This window comes from Coffea eugenioides, chromosome 10 (genome assembly GCF_003713205.1).
Source record: "Coffea eugenioides isolate CCC68of chromosome 10, Ceug_1.0, whole genome shotgun sequence".
Classification (NCBI taxonomy): Eukaryota; Viridiplantae; Streptophyta; class Magnoliopsida; order Gentianales; family Rubiaceae; genus Coffea; species Coffea eugenioides.
This window is the reverse complement of record NC_040044.1, coordinates 6,708,071-6,731,488: the sequence shown is the minus strand read 5'-3', so window position 1 is coordinate 6,731,488 and position 23,418 is coordinate 6,708,071. Positions and strand designations below refer to the sequence as shown.

The 23,418-nt window shown below is 36.3% G+C and overlaps 3 protein-coding genes across 3 annotated transcripts; 2 read left to right on the top strand and 1 right to left on the bottom strand.

The window, feature by feature from the left end:
- Positions 1–1,381: 1,381 nt before the first annotated feature.
- On the top strand, positions 1,382–4,529 carry LOC113748980. The gene is made up of 5 exons (XM_027292592.1): positions 1,382–1,845; positions 1,982–2,055; positions 3,015–3,150; positions 3,239–3,523; positions 4,017–4,529. The coding sequence occupies exons 1-5, from the start codon at positions 1,708–1,710 to the stop codon at positions 4,287–4,289; spliced, it is 906 nt and encodes a 301-aa protein (XP_027148393.1). The 5' UTR covers positions 1,382–1,707; the 3' UTR covers positions 4,290–4,529.
- A 6,530-nt stretch (positions 4,530–11,059) lies between these two features.
- On the top strand, positions 11,060–15,799 carry LOC113749769. Its single transcript, XM_027293608.1, has 5 exons — positions 11,060–12,551; positions 12,663–12,825; positions 13,857–14,020; positions 14,892–15,147; positions 15,437–15,799. Exons 1-5 carry the CDS (start codon positions 11,092–11,094, stop codon positions 15,542–15,544), a joined length of 2,151 nt encoding a protein of 716 aa, XP_027149409.1. The 5' UTR covers positions 11,060–11,091; the 3' UTR covers positions 15,545–15,799.
- A 1,078-nt stretch (positions 15,800–16,877) lies between these two features.
- On the bottom strand, positions 16,878–19,756 carry LOC113749012 (annexin D1-like). Its single transcript, XM_027292637.1, has 5 exons — positions 19,616–19,756; positions 18,649–18,794; positions 18,229–18,447; positions 17,541–17,753; positions 16,878–17,418 (listed from the first exon to the last, which is right to left on the bottom strand). The coding sequence occupies exons 1-5, from the start codon at positions 19,689–19,691 to the stop codon at positions 17,122–17,124; spliced, it is 951 nt and encodes a 316-aa protein (XP_027148438.1). The 5' UTR covers positions 19,692–19,756; the 3' UTR covers positions 16,878–17,121.
- Between the last annotated feature and the right edge of the window lie 3,662 nt (positions 19,757–23,418).

Genomic DNA, 23,418 nt, shown 5'->3' with positions numbered 1-23,418 from the left:
AGAGTTTAAACTCTTTAATGACTTTATTAAGCTGAAGATTAAGGCTCCACTCAGAGCGGAAAAGTCAAAAGATTGAATTGAAGGCAAGATTTCCACCATTTCCGATGGGGCTTTTATGTAATTTGAAAATCAAAATTTTTAAAAAACCGTTTTCTGAGTTACTGTAGAGGAGACGCAACCGGAGCCGAAGGCAAAGTGAAACGAAATGTCCAACGGCTAACTTTATCCTTACGTCAGGTACCGCAAAAAAAAAAGTCATCTATTCTCAACTCAAGGAGACTCTATTTGGTCTTCCACGTGACGTAATTGCCCTTTCACAAGAAACCTTTTTTTTTTTTTTTAATCTTTTTGACTTTTTTTATGTTACAAATCAACATGATTTTTTTAATGTACTTACTTCTTTGGGCATCCTTCTATGTGGATAAGGTTTAATAGCAACTTAATAATCATACCATGTGAAGCTTTGAATATTATTAATCATAATTATCAGTATATGAAAAATAAGAGTCTTTGATAGATTGACATGTACACGATCATAAGTGATGATTATTCAAGTGATTACAAGGTAAAATGTAATTATAAGTGATGATTGTTCTAGCAATTACAACATTTGCGTAACAGCATCCAAAAATGAAAGTCGTGGAATATTTCCAATTCATTTGAGCCGAACAAGCTATAGAAATACTATGTACACATGAAAAAATGTGCGCATGTAATTAGTGTAAATCTAATTTGTATTCGCTTGATTGAAAGTTGAGTTCATACAAAACAAAAAAAAACTTTTACAGGAGAATTCCAAATAATTAGCAAATTTCACATTAAATTATGCCAATGTTTTTGGCAAGCTGCCCAGAAAACGAACCAGCTAGTGCTCATAAAAAAATTGATGCTGAGCGAATCATATACTTAACTTTTTATTATTGCTACTGTTTACTTCCTAGAGAGGGAAAAAAAAAAGGAGTGCAAATTCAAGAAGGCCAATTTAGGAAATCACAGGGACAATTTGGTAAAGTAGAGTAGAAGCAAGTGGGACCTGATCTGGCGACCGACACGTGCCTGTCCCTTTAGTGCACATGCTCCCGAATGGAAACTAAACTAAAAAGGCACCCCTTCCCTTCTTCCGAGTTCTGAGGCGGAAAAGAAATTCAAAATCCCTTTCGCAAAAATTGCAAGTCACCTGACTCTACTGACTACTTCTACAGGTGGCCTCGGTGGTTAGTAGAGACTAGAGAGAGAAAGAAGATTAGTTAGAGTGCCTTTTAGTCGACGGTTTTAAAATCCCAGAAAAACAAAAGATAGTAAGTAGTAATTGTACTACTCTAAAATCGAATAAAATTGAAAAAAAAATAATAAAAAAAAAATCCAATACGGTCTCTCAAAGTCCCAAAGTGGTCTCTCAGACGGACAGACACAAATACTACAAAATAAAGACACACAGTCACACAGTACCCAACACAGTCCCCATTTCATCATCCTTCTTCACTCTCTACTCCTTACTGTTTCAGGCTTTCGGCTCCAGAGAAAAGAGAAGAAGAAGAAGAAAAATAATACTTAATAATCATTAGCATTAACGAAGAAGAGAACCTGGGAATCCCAGAAAGAGCAGGAGTTATAGGAACGGCAGCATTGGAATTTCAGAAGCTCAGATCTTTTTAAGAAAGAGAGAGATTGAGATTTCGAGCGAAGAAAAGACTGAAAGATTAGGTAATGGAGAGAACCACACCGGTTAGGAAGCCTCACACTTCTACAGCAGATCTGCTCACTTGGTCGGAAAATCCGCCGGAAAATTCTGCGGAACTGGGCTCCGCTTCCTCCGCTGCTCGGTCCTCCGCCCGCTCCCACCAGGTGCTCAGCTCATAAAGTTCCCCTTTTTTTTAATCTTCTTTTCAACATTTTTTTTCCTTTTTGGGCTTATTTAGAATTTCTTTTGGTGGTGTTTTTTTTCAAAAAAACTTTTGGTTGTTTTGGAAAACTCCAATAGCCGTCAGATGGAATCAGAAAGGTTGTGTTTGGAGGGCAGGTGACGGATGAAGAAGTTGAAAGCTTGAATAAACGGTATAAGATCTATCCTCCGTCTTGATTCCTTGCTTCCCTTCCCATTTACATTGTTTTATGTATTTACCTTCTACTTCTGCATTTCATTGTTTTTTTAAATAAAAAAAAAAATTTCTTCCATACTTTTGGCGATGGGCCGCGGGGAAAGTGACCAGTGAGCAATAAATGGGGTGATAATTGGAGAAAGTGGGGAGAATTTCGTTTGGTCTGATATTTTGGCTGTATTATTTGTCACGGTCTTTACAGCATTTGTTTTCATATGTATAAAATATCAGAACCATTCAAACATAGCATTCAAGTTTTTGGTTCTTAAAATTAATCACAATTTTGTAAACTTTAAATAGTCTAAAAATCTCCTTGTTTGATCTTTTCATCATATGTACTACATTACGGGATCTCTCTCTTTCAATTGTTTGGATGATTGAACCAGAATTATTGATAACCTGATTTGAATAGTTTGAAATGTTACGTTTACTGCCGATTTCCTAAATTTGAGTTATTGGAGGTTGTCTGCTAATTTATAGTTTTTTCCATCGCTCGCCTCTTATTTTTCTTTTGTGCTCAAGGATTGTTGCTATTGGATCTGTGGCAAGATGATCCAAAAAATTTAATTAGTTCTTAATAGTTGGCAGGTCTTTACAATCATTAGGCTATTAGCTACCCCTAACAGAAGCAGAATATTGACCTTGAATTCCATGAGATAGCACCTAATGCAGATAATTGAAGAGCAAAACCAGATATCAATACTAATTGATGGAAGCCCACAAGAGTAGTATCTTAAACTATATAGACTAACGTCTTTAAAATTTTTTCTTCGAAATAATGTAATTCGTCATTTTTTTCTGAAAACTTCTATCATGGAGAAAGTTGACACCAAAATGTGCTTAAATTCATTTCATAGCCTAGCCCTTTCTATGTTCCAGGAAGAGTACATTAATTTAGCCTTTTCTGTGTTGCAGGAAACCATGCTCAGACTATAAGTTAAAGGAAATTACAGGTAGCGGTATTTTTAAGCCAGGTGGTGAGAATGATATCCTTGAATCTGATAGTGCTGACCCAAGTGCTGCTAATAAAACTGGTTTACGCATGTACCAGGTAAACAAACTATCTTACTTATCGGTAAGACTTCTGAGTTTAACAACGAATACCTCTTGGTTATTTTGTTAACTGCTACTATTCTCAGCAAGCGGTTGCTGGAATCAGTCAAATTTCCTTTGGTGATGAAGAAACTGTCACTCCAAAGAAGCCTACTACTCTGCCTGAAGTGGCAAAGCAGCGGGAGCTAAGTGGAAACCTGGAAAGTGAATCTGAGGCACAGCTGAAGAAGCAAATTTCAAATGCAAAGTCGAAGGAGCTTAGTGGCCATGACATCTTTGCTCCCCCTCCTGAAATTCAACCTCGACCATTGGCTGCTCGTGCACCAGCTCTAAGAGAAAGCATTACCATTGGAGAAACTGCTGCACGCAATGTAAGTGCTTTTGTCGAAGTCTGTATGGCCACTCACTACAACTATACATTGCTTCTCCTTTTGCCTCGGTCTACCTGCACAATTATATTATCGATTCATGAGAAATCAAGACCTGTTATTGGACTGCTGCAATTCATTGGTTGTACAAATACTTGAATCCAAGGACATATATTATTTGGCTATGCTCATATTGTGCCCTTAAAATTTTTAAAATGTGTTGTCTGAGTGTGTACAAGAGTCTTTAGGACAATTAAGGCCCAAATGTTGGTCATAATGGATACAAGTTGGAAGGACTTCATCAAACTAGGTTTTAATTGAACTATGTGACACGAGTGCTTGCTATTCATCTAGTTATTCCATTTCTTCTTCTTTAGCTTGAAACCTCCTTTTGCTGTTCTATTTGTTCTTGGATCATGTTCAATAGTTTCAATTCCCTTCTCCCCTCCTTTTCCATTACCTCATGAGCTCAAAGCTCCTGGTCTTGTCTATGTAGGCCACTGGAAATGCAGGCGATGAGGTATCTAATGAAGAAACAATGCTTAAAACAGCAAAAAAGATTCCAGAGAAGAAATTTGTAGAGCTGTCTGGAAACAACATTTTCAAGGGAGATGCACCTCCGTCATCTGCCGAGAAGCCACTGAGTTCTGCGAAGTTGCGAGAGATGAGCGGGAGCAACATTTTTGCCGATGGAAAGGTAGAATCTCGAGATTACTTTGGCGGGGTTCGCAAGCCCCCGGGTGGTGAGAGCAGCATCGCTCTGGTGTAATGTTATTAGGTCTGACTCCATTAAATTACATTATTATTTGTGTCTTCGTCTCTCCTCTCCTAGTGGAGATTCGTCCTCAAACGGAAGACTTTGTGTTCTGGCTTTTGGTGTGGCTCAGGTTAACATGTGCTCCATAGTTATAGACGATTTGCTAATTGGGTTATATGTCCATAATCTTGTTTTCATGCTATTTGTGTCGATGAATGGTTTTGCTTGCTTTAATATATTGATGTTTTACCACGTTCAGGACTGGAAGCTTATTTAGCTGTTTCTGAATGAATGATTCTTTTTGTCCTAAAACTGTGTACGTTAGCAAACATTTACAGAGCCCATGAAACTAAACTTGTAAAGGCGATTACTTAGAAACTGTGTGTTAGAAATTGAAGACTTTTGAGGTTCCAAGTAAGGGCAGAGAGTAGCATAATTCCTTTATTGGAGGGCATAAATCAGGCTAAATCATTTGGCTTTTAGTGTTTCTGATTAGACTGCATTTGATTTGAAATGTAGAAGCCAGTTGATCTTGTGTGCAGATGTTATGAAACGGTAAAGGTTGAGCTGTGCATAACTTAGGTTACAATTACTTGTGATGGATTCAGTGCCAAATCTTAAAAGCTAAATTTGATGGAATAACTTGAAGGAAGAGTGAAAATACTTGTACTAGACTACATGTGCAGCTGTCAAGATTGTGCGTGATAAAGACTTTAAATGGATGGGCAAGTGTTTCACAAAAGGCGATCAAAGCAACTTCTACACTTTGCAAAATGACAGGAGGGACCGCAATTTATCCGGCTATCTTTTTCTTCTGGACCGCCTGTCAAAGTCTGAAAAAAGAAAGTGGGCAACTGACCTGCCTGGATGAATATTGTACCTCATTGATTGGCTTGAGTAATTCATACTACTAATGTCTACTAGTATCAGGAGGGTTCCATGATTTGCGTTGCACCCTTCCTTGTCGGGGGAGTAAAGGAAAATAACCATGCACAAGCTTTTTTCGGTGGACTCGAGAGTTGCCGGGAGAGTTGTCCGTTTTGTTTCCGTATATGCTTTTATGTCGCGACAACCAAAACAAACGCTTGTCGGAGTTGGGTTTATCCATTTCAGGCAGAAATGTACTCCGGTTTCCCCTTTATAGCTAATTCGCTTGTGCCAACTCCGAAGGGGAGGGAGGGAGGGAGGGAGGGGTTGAAGAAATCGTAGTTTCGAAGGAAGAATTGAACACCGAGCGCTCAAGAAAGCAAAACTTTACATAAACTGGAAGTTGGAGTAGGCTAATCAGCTGCAGTAGTCCAGTCCTGGAAGTTGGACCTCCTAGTGGAGGTGAAGCCATGTTTTGCTTGGAAGCCCAAAGCAACATTCAGTTTCTCATCTGCAACAGCGTCTTAACACCTCTTGCTGCCAACGTTAGTGCAACATTATTGTTACGAAGGCCCACTGATGAATCCAGTAATATGAATTTTCTTACATCATCATAATCATACATCACGTTGTTTTACGTCATTATATCTATAATCTATCTGGTTATTTATTACATATACTAATTATTGAGTCCGTAAATGTCTATTTTTCCCCTCCTCGTCTAACAATTATGTCCATTTTTAGGCGTTTGCAATTTCACATCTTGTTGACCTCTTTAGCAAGCACAGCTATACGGATTTCTAATTTTACTTTGAATCCACTTCTTATCCATTTACAAGAGTTACAGAAAAAAAAAAGTAAAATTAAAATGTCATTATTGTCGCTTTGGTGTGGATTGTGTTTCTTAGAATTTTTTCTATTAAAATTAATAAGCTTTAACTATTTTTGGAATATAATATATGTGACATAAAAAGATAATTATAAATATATTATACATAATTTTTAATCAATTTTTTATTTCATATATATTACATTATAAAAAGTGTTATAATAATATTTCAAATAAATTTTTTCTAAATAATTTTTTATTATATTTGGAGGAAATAGATTGGCTAATACGAGTTGAAAAATATAAGTGAGAGATTTCGAATCCGAGATTACTGGCCTATGCCTACGTTTAAAAGAAATAAAAGTAAAAGGGACACGTTTCATATCAAAAGTACAATCAAGTAATAGCACCTGCCACGTCATCCGTCAGCTTTCTCTGAGGTAGCCATAGCACACTCACAGTAGACTCATAGGACACTGTAAAGTTGCTTGGTCCTCAAGGAACATAAAAAAAAAGAAGAAGTCATATTACTAGTTGGACTTTCGAATTCTTGTTTCTGAAAGAGCGGGGGCATAATTTCAACAATTAAAAAAAAAAAATTCTAAGTATAAAAGTTGTTACTAATATATTCATTGTTTTAAATAAAAGGTAATTCAAATGTAATAAGTTCGTCAGGTGCTATTTATCCTTTATTAATAGTCTAAAGTAATTTTTTTTTCTCTCGTAGTTTTTGTTCAATGGTTGAGTGTTTATTCTCATGAAAATAAAAGTGAAATGAGAAAGAGGTTAGAAAATTGGGAGGAAAAGATGAAAGTTAAAAGCCGATTGGATGAATTTAATTTCCACTACAACTCGAACAATTCCCCATTGTGACATAACATCAACCTCTTTATCAATTTCAATTGTGAGTTGAAACTTGAAAGTGGCAGACGATTGCATTTCATTATCTATCGAGCAAATTATACTGGACGATTTCCAGCTAACTCATTAATAATATTGGCTTTGTGTTTTCTATCAGTACAGAAAAAAAAGTAGTATCGTAATGTAATGTGCATATACTTTAGATGAAAAATATGAATGATATTCGACTTTCAAATAACTTTTTAAATTTTTGTCTTTCTTCATGTAAAATTTGTGTTTGAATACCAAAATTATTCCAAATAATATTTCGCTTGCATCACAAATACATTTCCCAACCTATCTTTTTATATTCCCAATCACCTTTTTATCTCACATACATCACATCACAAAAAGTGCTACAGTAATTATTCTAAATAATATTTCAAATAATACACTATCCAAACAAACTAAACTACGGTGCCAAAAGCTATTTTTTCAAATGCAAGTATAAATTACCAACAAAAAAATTGTGAGCGTATATTAAAACTTTACTTGACACTTGTTAGTTAATAGAATGTATGAAACTAGCTTTTTCTGTATTTTAGTAGGAATATTTTACAATTTCGTTACCCCTTCATCACTTGGTCATTGTAATCATATCTATACTTTTTAGTGAAAAAAAAAAAATTTTAAAAAACTCAAATCTGATTACTTTTTGGTGGATTTTTTTTTTTTTTTTTGCAGGATTCGAATTACTTTTGGTCGGTACGGGCTGGTCACTTCTGGCTAGTATCATTAAAATTCCAGCCATGTCAGACACACATATTAGGGTCGTAGCCGTCTCGGATACTTATTTCTCATACGGATCATTCCCTTCCATTACTTTCTTTCTCTTTCAGAACTGATCTTGTAAATCAATATGCTTTTAAATGCTTCTACATTTTTCATAAAAGGGACAGACAACAGCACAAGTTATTAAACCAATTACTTAAAACATCCAGTCTACAAGCCTCATTTCTACTTCGGCATGGGCATTGGTCCCTATCCAATGTTTGTAGACCTCGCCCCGACTCACATGTTCAACCCGATTTTCCTCGGTCTCTTATAAATGAACCACTAGAAGTAGAAAGAGCGGTTAGTTCAGTTGGTAATACGGCCGAGTTACTTTCTCGATAAATACTGTGTGTTCGAGTTTCATTATTAATGTGATGACTGCGCTTTAGTGAGCGATTCATAAAAATTTCTATAAATGACCTATGAGACAAGCTAAAATCAAACTCACCTACTTTTTTTTTTACCCAAAAATAAGAGGAGGAGCAATTGCAACAATAGTCATCATATGATATTATTTTGTTCTTCGATTTTGATCGAAGGTTAACAATTATGGTTGATTGTTAGAACAATTATACAAGTGATTGATATATATATATGTATATTAGTATATGTCTTATATAAGAGGATAGGGCCTCACAAGATCTATTTCAAATCAGTTTGATCCTAGGTATAAATAAAAGTGGGTCTATTGTATAAAAAAATTTCCGTAGGATGTAAACAAGTTTGAAATATTGTGTAAAAAAATTTAAATTATTGTTCTACTTGAGGACTAAAATGAAACTTGAGGCCCCCAATCCTTATATTATATACCCAAGAACAAACGATCAACAAATACATAAAGATAGGGGTGCTATCGAATCGAGTCGAACTCAAGTAGTACCATACTTGAACTCGAACTAGATCACTATCAATGCTACTCCAACTCGAGCTCAAGATCGAAGGAGTATATAAATTTGAGGTTGAACTCGACTCAACATAATGCACATTAAACTCGAACTCGATTCATTTGAATTCGAATAAACTACAAGCCTTATTAGGTCGAGCTTTTCTTTTCTTGTTTTTAATTTTTTACATTTAGATTTTTCAAATTACGATTTTGTCACATAATTAAAATATATAATATATAAATACTCGATTAAACTCATCGAGTACTCGAGTAGTTACTACTGATGCTTGAACTCAATTCCCTACACCGAACAAGTAACTCGAACTTGAGCTTGAGTTTGATCAAACCAAATTCAAAGCCAAACTTTTAACTAAACCGTTCGCAAACTACTTGTGAGTGACTTGGCTCGCCCACACCATACATAAAGAGATGCGTTTGCGCATTGATCTTGTAAGCATATTGTGACGCTAAGGATAATGCAGTCAATAAAGTGTCGAAAAGATGGTCAATTGACAATAACTGAATCTCCATTTCGAAAGAACTTATATTCATTACTATTTTTTTTCTGATCAATTGAGGTACATAATTGTTCATGTGGAGTATAGACCGTTTCAAAGAACTTATACATCGCGTGACTCAAAATTTCTAATTGAATATGTTACTTAATTAGTACATGAAGCTATAATTGTCTCATATATTTGAGCCAAAAAATTAATTGTGCCCCTATTGTGTTCAAAAGCAGCAAAAGATCGACAATTCATAAAGCTTACAAGGACCCATGTTAATTTTATTTTAATAAGACCATATCCAGTTCACAATAGTGAAATCAATATCAACTGTCAATAGATTACAGTTGAATATTTCAATAATATTTGCAATCTAATCCATATTTAAAATCTGAATTATATATTAGACGTGTTCTTAGAAAACACAAACAAACAATGCAATTAGATAGTTACCTTATGACAAAGTAAAGAGATTCATGAAAAGAATTTGCTATTAGGACGGAGATTAAATAAAATATAAACAAAAAAAAAAGAAAAAGGAAAAAAAGGAAATATCTTAGAGGGCATCTAACCGTATAAGCTCATAGCATTTTTTTTATTTCAATTTGGAGAAGTATCCTAGAATCACCTAAACTAATCTCCTTGGTCGGGCAGAGCTTCCCCAAGAATGCTTAGTAACGATAGCAAGTGAGGGTCAAATCTGGAATCTTGCTGTAAAAATAGACGATTAGTCCAACGAACGATCACGGGGCGTATAAGCTCAGCGCATTCGGCTGTGTACTTTTCTTTCATTTGGTAATGCGGAGTCAGACATGTATATTGTAAAGGGTCTATGATACTATACGTAGAAAATGTCATAAACTGAAACGTGAATTACCTAATAAGAGTGGAAGATACATAACATCCTTAGATAGAGTTATTATCTAAAATAATTATCCTCGAGAATGAGATTCAAGATAGGAAAATGGGCTGTGTTTACGAATTACTTCTATAAATGGAATACGTTATGTCACATGATTTCTAATTCGACTCACGTTATTTTCCCGTAAAAATGTGCTAATTATAACCATGATTTGTCGATTTCTAATTCGTCTCACGTTATTTTTCGCGCAAACACATGATAATTATAACCACAATTTATTTAAGTGCGTGCAAATTGATACGTTACTTTATAATTTTCATGAACAACTCTAAAGGTAAAAAGTTGACAAAAAGCAAAAAAGAAAGTTCTTAAATTATATAAAAAAAAAAGAGCAAAAGAAATATTCTACTTGTTATGGGATTTTGAACCTAACCAGTCAGGCTTGGGTAGGGAGGGGGAAGGTAAAATAAAATAAAATAAAATAAAATAAAATAAAATCTACCATTAGTTTCCAACAGAGATTCCATCGTAGTACTAGTGAGTCAATTAAAAAAAAATGAAATTCTTTATGCTCATGAAATAACTCTGTTAAATATTTCCTCAATTTTAGGGAAAAAAATAATAAAAAAGAAATCCTCTATGCTCATGAGATGACATTGATAACTATTGATCCTCTATTTCAGAACCATTAAAGCCTCCTTAACCAAATCAAAGCTTGGCCCTAGGAGTGTGCATCTCTAATACTACTGTGTATTTTGTGTGTGTAGAGTGTGAGTGAGAATACACAAAGGCCATTGTGAATGCTTTTTCCTCTGCAATTCTGTTTGTCGCTTCTGGGCTGTCCACGCCACCTATAAGGCTATAACAGCGGCAAAAAAGCTGTTAGTGGTTTTTTTGTTGCTGCTCCACATTGTTATGGCGTGGCTTTAGCCAAATACTACTGCTGCTTTTTAACCATATTAAAACCCATCACTTTCCTTGTACTGCTAGCATCACTCCTCTCTCTCTCTCTCTCACTCCCAAAACCCCAGAAAGATTGTCCCCTTTTTTGAATTTGTCTTTACCATCTCTCTCCTTGTTGAAGTTTTGTTCTTGAAAAATTCTAGCTTTTTTTTTTCCGTAATTTTGTACTTTCTGTTTTTGTTGATATATGTAGTATCATATTTATATATATTAGTTTAAGGGCGGTCATGATGTTTAGAGTTGAGGAAGAAAATGTTGATGGAAAAATGAAGGGGGTCATGATGAATGAGACTTCTTATGCGAATCATGGTTTTCTTGAGAACAATCAGCCTAGTATGCTTATGAGTAGTGGTCCATTTGTAGCCATGAATTCGGGGTTATTTTCTGGTGTGTTTGATGCTATTGATAATGGGTCATCGTCACAATCAACAGTCATGACCCCACTTAGCTTTGATGGTGGGATGCATCAAGAAAAGCTGAATTCTGCTGCTAGAAATATGGGTTCTGGGGTCTTTGAAAAGCCCACTGGAGAGTCCATGTTGAATGTACCATACAATGCGGGATTGTGTGAAAACTTTAGTAGAATGCATGTGGGGGATGAACAGAGAGATTACTGTAGTACTAGTAAGTTTCGGGTTGACCCGGATGGGTTTTTGGGTGGATTCAATGACCGTTTGTCAAATAGTGTTGTAGGATTTAGCAACCACCATGTTTATGATTATTCTATGGGGCTGGGACAAGTATGTGATGTCAAAGATTTTATGGGGCCTTCTCCTTTTCTGACAAACAGGCATTCTAATGCTTTATCTAGAGAGGACCAGGTAGATTATTATATGAGGCTGGTCAAAGAGCAGGGGAGAGGCTATTGCAACCAAGGAGTTCAAGGAAATAGAACTTCAATGGTGAATGGTAGGCCTTGTTTTGCTGATGATTTTTATGACACGCAGCAATGTGGAATTCTGGATTATAATGGCTTGGATTCTTCTCAGTTAAGTAATCCCATGTTGGAGATGGATTTAGCATATAAACTTCTGATGTTAAATGGAAATGCTAGAGGAATGCCAAATGCTTGTGTTAATTTAGGTCGACCAATGTTTTCAGTGACAAATGCAGGGGAAGTTGGAGCTCCCGGTTGTGAAGATAGCTTCATTGTGGATGGTGAAGGGAAATGTTCGAAATTTGTAGCTGAAAAGAAATCTAATCGATCAAAGGGTGACAAGAAGAGTTCAAGGAATGAGGCAGTTATGTCAAAGTCAAGGGAGACAGATCTGGTTTTGGATTTTGTAATGCAATGCCAAGGTGTTTGTGCAAATAGTGCTGGGCATGCTCAATCACAATGCAAAGAATTATGTGAAGATGGTTTGAGGCCAAGGAACTGTAGCTCATTACCCGCACAGCTAGTCTATAGGTCACCAGCAGAGTTGCAAGGTTACATATATCCAATGTGCAAGCATCAGTTGGGTTGTCGGTTCTTGCAGAGGGTTTTTGACGAAGGAAATAGTCAAGATATTCAAATCATATTCACTGAAATTATTGATCATGTTGTTGAACTCATGGTTGATCCATTTGCAAACTACCTTATCCAGAAATTATTAGATGTCTGTTCTGAGGATCAAAAATTGGTGATTGTGCTTAAGCTGACTAATAAGCGTGGAGAACTTGTTGACATTTGTATGAACACACATGGGTAATCTCATTGCCTTCTGCTCAAAGCGTTGTCTCCATTCCCAATTGAATTTTCTGTATTACGACCTAAAGTTCTAACCATCCTGATGGATATATTGACTCTCATTTTCAGTACCCGTGTAGTGCAAAAGCTGATAGAAGCCATCAAAAGCAGGCAGCAAATATCACTGATTATGGTAGCCCTGAAACCAGGTCTGCTTGATCTCATTAAAGACCAAAATGGAAATCACGTAGTGCAGAGATGCTTACAGTGCCTTACCATTGACCAAAATAAGGTAAAATCTCTTTCACCTAGTCAAAGTTTGCAGCGTTTTTGGGGATAGTAAACACTTCCTTTCTTTTATTAAATTTAATTAACATCATTGGACTATACAAAATCTCATATTGTCAAGCTATGATACATGAATTTCAGTTTACCATTCTATTAATGCAATACAGTTCTTTAGTGAACCACTGAGTAACATCTGTCTCAGTTGAAAGCCCAGATTATCAAGTTTGGAATTTTTGAGTCTTCATTTATTTGGTCATCTGCAGCTGCTATTGCTTCTTTTCGTACCTGTGTTTTTGAAGTATGATACCTGTCTCTAGATTTTACTCCTCTGAGGTGCCATGTCTTCAATCATTACCTATTGATTGGTCTGTCTTTGGTATCATGTAGTACGAACCATCGAAATTAGTCTTAGGGATATCCATTTGCTTATTTTAGCAATTAAAAAGCCACTGATTTGTCAAGTTTGGTTGGAGGTCTTCCATGGTAGGCTCATTTAATTCTCTTCTATATCTAGTGTTTGTAAGTTCTACAATACACTCATGGTTCAAGCAGTTCTTGCCTGGTTCCTGCGCACTCATATGGCTAAGCCGAAATTCTTACCATTTGATTCTAACATTTTGTTCTATATTTTTTTGTTGTTGTTCCTGTGTGTACTGGACTTGGAATTATGGACTGATCATGAAGTTGTGAAACTGTGTTGGTCTGTGGTGCAAGGTCAAGTGAACATGGAAAGCACTAATTCAAGACTAAAAACATAATGAAATGAATCTGCCATTTGAAGTAGATGAGATTTTCTTTTTTACTTCAAATAGCACTCGAGGAGGATCATGGTGACAAGCACATTTTTATATGACTGAAAAAGCAGACATATCAAGTGTTGATTCCTTAATCAAATGCTTGACTCCTCACAGCTTAATTTGGAGATAAAAAAATTAGGAAACTGAGAACCTGTGTAGCACAACATACCTATTAGACTCCGTAAATTTTCCCTGTTATCATGTTCTTTTATAAAGAATTGACTAGTTGTTGTTACAGTTCATATTTGATGCTGCTGCAAAGTTTTGTGTTGACATTGCATGCCATCGCCATGGGTGCTGTGTCCTGAATCGGTGCATTGCTTATTCAAGTGGGAAGCATCGAGAAAAGTTGGTTTCGAGCATTTCCGCTAACGGGCTTCTCCTATCCCAAGATGCCTTTGGGTAGAAATCCTGAACAATGTTTTACTTTTCCTCTGATTGTTTTCAATCCTCTTTGTTTCATTTTTTAAGGTGAATCTTTACCGGTTAATTGGTCTGTTACCATGATTGCAATTATTCATTTGGGTATGTGGTCATGTCCTGGAGAAAGAAACAAAGCTTCCTTAGAGAGAGGATGATGATGATGGTAACTACTACATTGATGAGGTGAAAGGGAGGAATGAAAAGAAGTGTTCGCATTTTCTCATAAAATTTGAATTATAGTGTACAATGAGAATGGGAAGTATGGGTCGAAATGGTGTATAGACTTGCTAGATTTCCTAGCTAATTTGATACAATATCCTATTAGTGGGCAAAAGGCAAGTAATGAATGTAATGCTTCCTGTTGGAGACAGAGAGGCACGTAATATATGTAGTGATCCCTGAGCAAGAAAGTTTTGCAACATGGGAGTTGGTTCAGCAATATCTTACGGGTTTGGGATATGAAAATTTCCCCCGTTCGATGGATCTAAATTCTCGATTCCATATGACTAGTGTAGTGCTGATAAGCATAAAGATTTCATGTCTTGCTTTCGGTTGCTTTCTGCTTCCCTTTCTTTTCTTTTGTTTGTTTTTTAATAAAGAGATCATTAATTTGGTTAATTGCTTGGATTGGAATTAATTGGAGCCCTGAATTTGTTTAAAGGAAAAAAAAAAATCACTCTCCACGTGTTCTTTACAGAAACCATCATTTTGTTGATAAATTCCTGCCAAGCCTCTCATAATTTCTTCCATTATGCAATTCTTTGAACCTTTGCAATGTGATGGTCCTACGTGTTTCCTTTATAATACATCTCTTACAGCTAAACTTGTACTGAACTTCTCCTTGTTGCAGAAATTATGTTATCCAATACATCATAGAGCTTAAAATTCCATCCGCAGCTGCTACCTTGCTTTCTCAGTTTGAAGGTCACTTTTTATTCTTGTCTATGCAAAAATTTAGCAGCCATGTTGTTGAGAAGTGCCTGCGATGTCTCAAAGATAGCCAGCCTAGAATCATCACAGAATTACTATCTGTGCGCCATTTTGATCAATTGCTTCAGGACCGATTTGCTAATTATGTCGTTCAATCTGCACTTGAAGCTACTAAGGTCTGTAATCAATCTCTAACATCTATCGTCTTTTGATGGTAATGTTATTTTGACCTTGTTAGAAAATGAAATGGGAAACTTGCCTTTGACCTCTTGCCAAAAGGTGGATCAATGTATGAAGAAACATTGGAGACTTACAAATTTCATAATTAGATCACTTTGATGCTGGAGAAGTTGCTTCTTGTATTGAATTTCTCAGTTTTAGCTGACGTTAACCACATTAATTCTTCATTCATTTGTCAATGAGCTGAATCCAGAATTATGCACCTTTTGTTGTTCTCTGCATCAGGGGCCCCTCCGTACTTTATTAGTTGAGGCAATCCGTCCTTACAGCGAAATTCTGCGCACCAGTCCCTACTGCAAGAAGATCTTCTCACGCAATCTTCTGAACAAGTGATGTTGGAAATGGTGGTCAATTGCTGTGGTTTTTAGAAAAAATACTACAAACGTTGTGAATAAGTGTTAAATCTCTTTTTGGTGTGGCCTTATGTATATTACCTGACCTCGTTTTCCTTCATGTTCAAGTGTGGTGACAACTTCTACCTTAGCCTGAGAGAGAGTACCCAAACTTGTGACTCTTCCTTATGTTGTAGTGTTACTTGTCAAATACCTTACATAGGAGATAATGCAGGCAACGAAGCTTCTGTTGTTACCTGTTCTGTATTTCTTTGGATAATGTTTTTTTCCTTGCTTTTATTCAAATACTATGCGGATTCTTCCCCCATTACAGACTCTCTCACGTATTTTTTTCTAATTAGAGGTTCATTTGATGATCTGATGATAGTCAATGCCATTCTGGGAAATGCTGGCAAAAACCATTGTAATCATTAAGTAGGTGAGTTTAAGCATTTCTGCCTGTTTAATAAAGGGCATGAGACAGAATAAGCAGAGGCTCAAACGTATAGCTTTCTTGTTGCAAAGCCAACTTCAGGACACACGTCTGTCGACCAGCAGAGATAAATGCTTCTCATGGGAACCAAACCACATCTTCAAATTCGTCCTCTTTTCTCTTTCTTCCTGTTTTTCTAATGGCCTGATTGAGGACCTTAACTTCAATAGGGGCTGGGATTGACTAATTGGCCTTTGACACTACTATATCTCTTCTAAGTTGCTTTTGGGTGGACCACAACGTGTTAATGCAAATTTAATATAAGAAAATGTGGATGAAAACTAAAATAGTTGAACAGGACCCTTAATTGTTTAGTCTCTTGCCTGCTAAGTCAGTTTTGTGGGACCAAATTCAAATTGATTATTGAAGCATTTAATCTCTCGTCTGGAATGACAAACTTCCTGCCTGCCTGCTGTATTTCAATTGGGAACGTGATCTCAGGCATTTCTGCCTGGTTAGAACGACGGTCAGGCAAAACATCAGAAGGGGAAAGATGGCAGATTTTGGACGAGTCAGACTTCAGATAAGATGACCCATCATCATCTCCTGCGTGAATTGCTGGAAGTTTCAGGCCAGTATGGTCACCACAAAAGTCTCTCGTCTCATGACAGCTTATATTAGGCATTTGCTTCTTGTTTTTCTGGTCGTCAAACGTGAACATGAACTCCTATAGTAGATGAAAAAATTTGAGGGAAATATGACAAGAAGGACCAGGATGAACTTTCTACTCAAGAGTCACCATTTTTTTGTACCTTTCCATTTTTCCGTTCTCTTTCTTGTTCTTCTGGATAGAAATTATCACCTTTTTCTGTTTTAATTACCAACGGATTCTCCTACCAAATAGATGCAAAATTTTTTTATTATTATCAAAGAGGACAAACGTGCAAGTACAGCTTCAATCTCCAGCATCCGAACATACAAGTTATATTATTGATGATGACAGAATACTCGCAAACCAAAGCTCAACAAATCACACCACCACATTGAAGAACAGGGCAAACTAAGTTCTTGTTCAAGCGGGATAACAGGCATAACGCTAATAACAAGCGCATAGAACTTGACTGCTATTAGATTATTATTGATCTTCAAGCATCATCCTCACCAATCAGAGCAACAAGCATTTTCTCGTAATCTCCGTGTGTGTCCTTGACAATGGCACGGTGCAGAGGGACACTGTTTCTCTTGTGATAAAGGTCCTTGACAATCTTCAAGTCGACCTCGGCCCTTGTAGCGACAATTCTGGTGAGAGCACCTTCATCAGTCCCCCTCTTGTTGATTGCTTCGCGAAGAACTTTCTCAAAGTAGTTCTCAGGGTAGACCAAACACTCAAAAGTGGCTTTTAATATAGGAAGGAACTCATTGTCATCGTCATGTTCCAAATCCTGCCAATTCCAGTTGGCAATTCAATAGATTTCAAGATGATTTAACGTCTGATGTTGTTAAGATTATGTACACGCAGGAAATTCAAGAATCTACCAAAGAGATAATGTAATCGTCTTCATACCTTGATTATATCACTACCAAACTCATTCTTGTATTCATTCAATGTTGCATTGACCTGTGCTTTGCTCCTTGTGGCCACAATTCTAATTACATCATCATCACTGTAATGCTTCCCCTTAATCTTCTCATGGAGTATCTTAGCCTCTGACTTTGCAAGGCGCAAGTTTACCTCATCACCTTCATACCTATATGAGCTGACTAGCGGCAACAGGAGCTGTAAAACAAAATACACGAGATAAATAACCCAAATATTCACATATTTGTCCAGTACATTTTACATTATACAGAATCTAAGAACTCAAATACCTTGGGGTGCAAATAAGTATCATGTAACCAAGGCAACTGCCAAAATTTCTCCTAATGGACACTACTCTCAATTATGCCATATCCTACAAGTTCAAGCAGCACTGGATATCTACTCAGACATGAAACAGAAATGCTAGTATACATACAAGTAACAACTTACTCTCATGCAAGTCATCACTTAGCCTATCACTTTCACCGATGGATAAACTGGTTCCATTTATTTGGATGAAACACAGAAGCTTGAAAATGGGAGATAATTACATTTATGTACTTCACAAAGCAAAAGCTTCAGAAAAAGATGCATCAAGTAAGTAAAAGTTTTGAAGCGTGCAGACTTAATATAATGAAACCAATACAAAAACAATACCCTTGTGCTGGTTTACCTTACGAAAGTCCCCAGTTGTGTGATATGCAACATCCTCTTCAAGGGATCTCTTAAAACGAGAATGATAAGCTTCCCTGACCAAAATCAATCCTTTTGATGGCCTTGTACAAGCTATCTCCACAAGAACCTGATTGCTTTTTGTCCATTTCTTCGTAGCTTCATCGGTCAAAACTGCATCACGTTCAGGAGGGTCCAATGTCCAAAGCAGAACCAACCTCTAGTAAGAATAACGAAGAAATATATTAGCCCTTATTCTTCAGCAAAGATTGCTTCTTTGTATTGATAGAATGATCATGAACATACTGATCTTCAATAAAACAAAATAAAAAAAATATCATCTAAAAGGAATTATGATTACACATTGTCATTAATTAGTGGAAACCACATGCCAGTAAAAAGCAAAAGTATGTAAATCAACCTCAAAATCGCTGGAAAGCTCCTTGTCTAGGTCTTTGAGGAGATCTTTCCCATAAGTCTCAGCATAAGCATGTCGAATGGCCCTACGCTGGCCGGCATTCCTATGAGCCAAAATTGATATAATCAAATGTTCATTTGTTCCCCATCCTGCAAAAAAGTTGCCACTTTAATCAAGCAGACCAAAAACCAAAAAACAACAATTCAAACCCGTAATGAAGCAAGAGAAGAAGAAGATCGTCCTAAGCAAACCATCAAGTGATCTACAGAGACCTGTTTGTGTTACATTGATTAAAATACACCTGGAGCGTAATAGCAAAGAAAGAAGCAGATCAAGGTCCTCTCATGCTAAGAAATAGTTCAGAATCCACTGCAGTACTGTCAAGATCTTATTGATCAATGATGTCTTGTAACAAGCTCAACGTCCAAGAAAAGCTTAGCAAAAGCTGCGCGAAAGATAAACTTTTAAGTAGATCACATCCTAAACGTCTATAAGTTCACATGATACCTGAAGTACTTCATTTTGAGTTGGATCAGAAGACTTAGAATTCTATTTCACCCGTAGAAGCTGTATATATTCATCAAGAAACAGAGGCAGCAAGTAAAGTACTCGAGAAAATGTCGACAATCATACAGCATCACAAGGTTCAGGAATCAGGGGAAAAAAACATGAAAACCGTTTCGCTATAAACGAGATCACACCTAATCGCGCTGTATATGAAAGATTACAATGATCAGATCAGCTGATCACCGAGACACTGAAAGAACAAAACACATTTCTGCAGGCCATCCAAGATGGTCACATATAAAACTAACAAAAGACTGAATCTCTGCACAATGTCCTTAAACAAGAAAACCCAAAAAAGACCTCATAGCAGAAGCGCAGAAAAGCATTGATCTTGATCTTCAAGTAATGATTAAAATCGCAATGATCTTAAAAAAAAAAAGGAAAAAAAAAAGAAGTCTAGCACCTTCAAAGGCTTTGTGGAGTTGTTCAGAGTCATCAGCAACAGAAGGGACATGGGGTGGCACGATCAGAGTAGACATTGCTGGTATTGTGATGAGAATGTGAAGTGCGAAGATTGGAGTGTTGTGTGAGTGTGTGTTTGTGTGAGAAGAGAAAGGTGCTATTTTAAGACGAATGAAAAGATATGGATGGACCGTTCCGGTTTGTTGGAAAAAAAAAAGGAAAAAAGAAAAGATATGGATGGAGATTGCAGGTTTCAATTTTTTATTTTTTCTGATTTTTTTTTCTCCATTCGCCACATATAGCAATACGTGTTTCAATCAATTATAGGCGCATGGGGTCCACATCAAATCTCTTCGATAAACTTCTTTTTTGTCCTCAAACACCAATTTTCAATTAAAGCAAATAAATACAAAAGAGGGTAGATAAAATTAAATAAATTTAATGAAGGATAATAATCATTAATATTTATATAAACATAATAAATTAAGTGAATTTTAAATATATTAAAAAGTATTCAATAGATACTCGTAAGAAAGAACCTTATACAAGAGACGGATTTTTCAATGTGAATCGAAAATGATAACATATTGTGGACCATTTCTATCAGAAAAATTTAATTGACTTCGTCAATAAATAAATAAATAAATTGATGAATGATATGTGTCGCGCCCCATTTTTTGATAAAATAAATAAATGGTTTAAAAAACGTATTTTTTGATTCAATTTGTAATTGGAAAATGAATTGTTATTTAAAAGAAAAATGGGTCTAAATGGGGGTTTGAGAATGCGACGATTTGACCCAAAATTATAGTTTAAAAAGGGTTTTTGAAATAAAAAAATCGGAGTCGCCACTTGGTAAAATGAATTTTTAAAGAAAAATAGGAAAAAGTAGTAAGAAACCCCTTTTAAACGACTCCTAGTCCACGCAAACCAACGAAAAAGGTTCGGGAGTCACATTTGACGAAGGGGAAGGCGAGGATAAAAATCCAAGGCACCCCTTCGACCTAGCCAAAGCTAGTTGCGTGATTTAATCAAATATTTTCTTGTTTTAACCAAAGAATTTATTACATTTGGATGTACTATATGAATGCAAACCCTAGACCTAGGGGTATTGGGGGAAATTTCTCTTCAAAGGTTGAATGGTGCCAATCACATAAATTGTGAAGCCCAATAATGACCCTTTGGAGAGGTCACGAATAATGCGAGTGGGATGCAAATGAATGAAATGCATGTATGCAATGTGAGGACATGAGTTTGAAAAAGTAATAAAAAATAATAAATATGTAAATGAAAATGTGCACGTGAGTGGGCAAGGTACGGTATGTGCAATGCTAATATGAAGTGCATGTGTGCAAGTGATGATAAAAGTGTTCGTGTGCAAGTGAAGAAACATAAAGGTGCACGTGTGCAAAATGGGAGGAAAAATGAAAGTGTGATGAGGGTATAAAATGGTAGAGTGGATTTAAAAATGCATGAGCCTAGGGAATTCATGCATATTGGGTACGGGGAGACCTAAATCGTGACTCAATTTGCTCTTTTATAGAGGGAATACAAGCGTGCTAAGGCTTAGAAAAAGCCACACTCGTCTATATCCCATATTTAAGGGGACTCTCAAGCAAATGAACCCTATAACTAGCATGAAATGCAAAAATCCTAAAAATGGAGGGAAAAGGGGTTCGAGGGGCATGCAAAATGATAAAACTAGAAAGAATGCATGACATGTAATGAACATGCAAACATGTACTAACGAGGGGAAATTCCTAAGGGTCTAGCGTTGAACTAGCCCATTCTATGAATTCCGACTAGCGTTGGACTAGTGGAAACGTACATTCATCCATCACATTCACTCATGCTATGGAAAGCGAGTAGGCATGCCAAACACTCGTAAACACATAGCACGTAACATTTAGCATGCTCGACTAGATGCAAGGCCCTAACAAAACAAATTAACACGTAGCAACTAAGCATGCGAGACACATAAGACAATTAAATCCCTAACTATTACATTTTCTAGCTAGGCACACGTCTTCGATAGGTCTTCATTGAATGCTCCTCCAAACCCTATCTATTACATTCACTAACTAAAACAAAAAGGGGGAAAGGGAAAATGGACCAAATTGCTCGCCAAAGCCCTATCTATTACAAGCCAAGAGGTGTACACATACCCCATAAAGAATAACTTAAATAAAAAAACAAAAGTAAATGGCATAAATAAAAGAAATTAAAGAAAAGCTAGGAAAGCAAAGTAGACATGCATATTCACATAACACGTAGGAGCACGAAGGGTCAAATGAAGTGCAAATGAGGGATAGAGTGTACCTCCCTTGAATTGATGCCTTAAATGGAATGAAATCACTTATTTATCCTCCAAAATAAAAAAAATGGTCAAGGTACCAATTTATTTGGGAAAATTAAAAGAAATGCGCAAATACAAAGCTCACTTAATCGTAAAGCCTCTAAAGTCATGACTTAAGTGCAATTGACAAAGCATGGTAGTTAATTGAAGCAAAACAAACAATGAAATTGCAAAAACTAAAGCTGCCAAGGCCCAAATTGATTGATTTCCAAAGTTTCTAGACCATAACAGAGTTTTAGGGAACTTGGGGGCTGAAAACAAAGCCAAGGTCAAGCAATCACATAGCAATCACATAAACATGGAATTGACCGGTTAGAAGCATTTAAATGCCTAAGCATTCCATATTCATGAAATAAGGCCCCAACTATTGTGATTAAAATCATCAAAACATCCAAATTCCACATAAAGCCAAATTATCCCATAAAGTTCTTGAAACCCTTTGAACTCATCCTAAAAAAACCTTACAAGAGTCTAACCAAAACATACCAGCAGCAATGAAGACTATAGAGTAACAAGATTGATCAAAATAAGTCAAGTAATTGGGCCATAGTGCATTGCTGCGAAATCAAAGGGACCCAATTGATTAAATTTTCAAAGTTTCTGGGCCTTAGTGGCTTAAGGGGAGACTTGGGGGCCAAAGCGCAATTTTCAGAAAAATTTCATGCAAACTCATGCAATCTCACGGAAAAAAAAATTGTCTCTGCAATATTTCTGCTATGCTTTCACCAATCGATACCACACTCAAACACATAGCTTGTTTTCGGAAACAGGTTTCAAATCCAAAACCCAACTTTAAACTAAGCAGCAACTATATCATTACCATCATCCAAGCAGGTAGAAAACTTAGAAAAATTCCATACAAAATTCTGGGCAAGTATTCAAACATTGAAAGAACGAAACTGCTGCAATTTTTCTTAGTTTCACCTATCAAGATCAAATTCAGATTCAAACCTCTACCTTAACCAAAGTTTCCTTGATCTAACACCTGAACTCTGAACTAAACAAACAAGACATCGACAATCAAACAAACAAAGACGTAAGAAGGAGTTCAAAAATAGAAAAAGCTGATGCAAAATTTCTGGAACAACACTCAAACACAGTTTTTTTTCCTTTGAAGGAATGAACACTGCTGCAATTTCTCCATAAACTTCGGCTTTTCTCGCAACCACATTCGTGCCATTTCCTTATTCAGTTTAAGAGTGTTTAGGCAAACAAACCAAAAAGAAATGGGAGGGAATCATTATCTAAACAAAAACCATAGCTGAAAGTCCGAAAGAGGAAAGACTAAACTCAAGAGGCAAGACCGAAAAAAATCTACTCGGCAATCTAGAATTATTCTTCCTGCAACGTTTAAGCCTGTTTTCAAACTTTTCCTTAAACAAACACACCAACATCAACTCCAAACCTTCCCTATCATCCCTTCAACACCAAATGAAACAAGCAAAAGA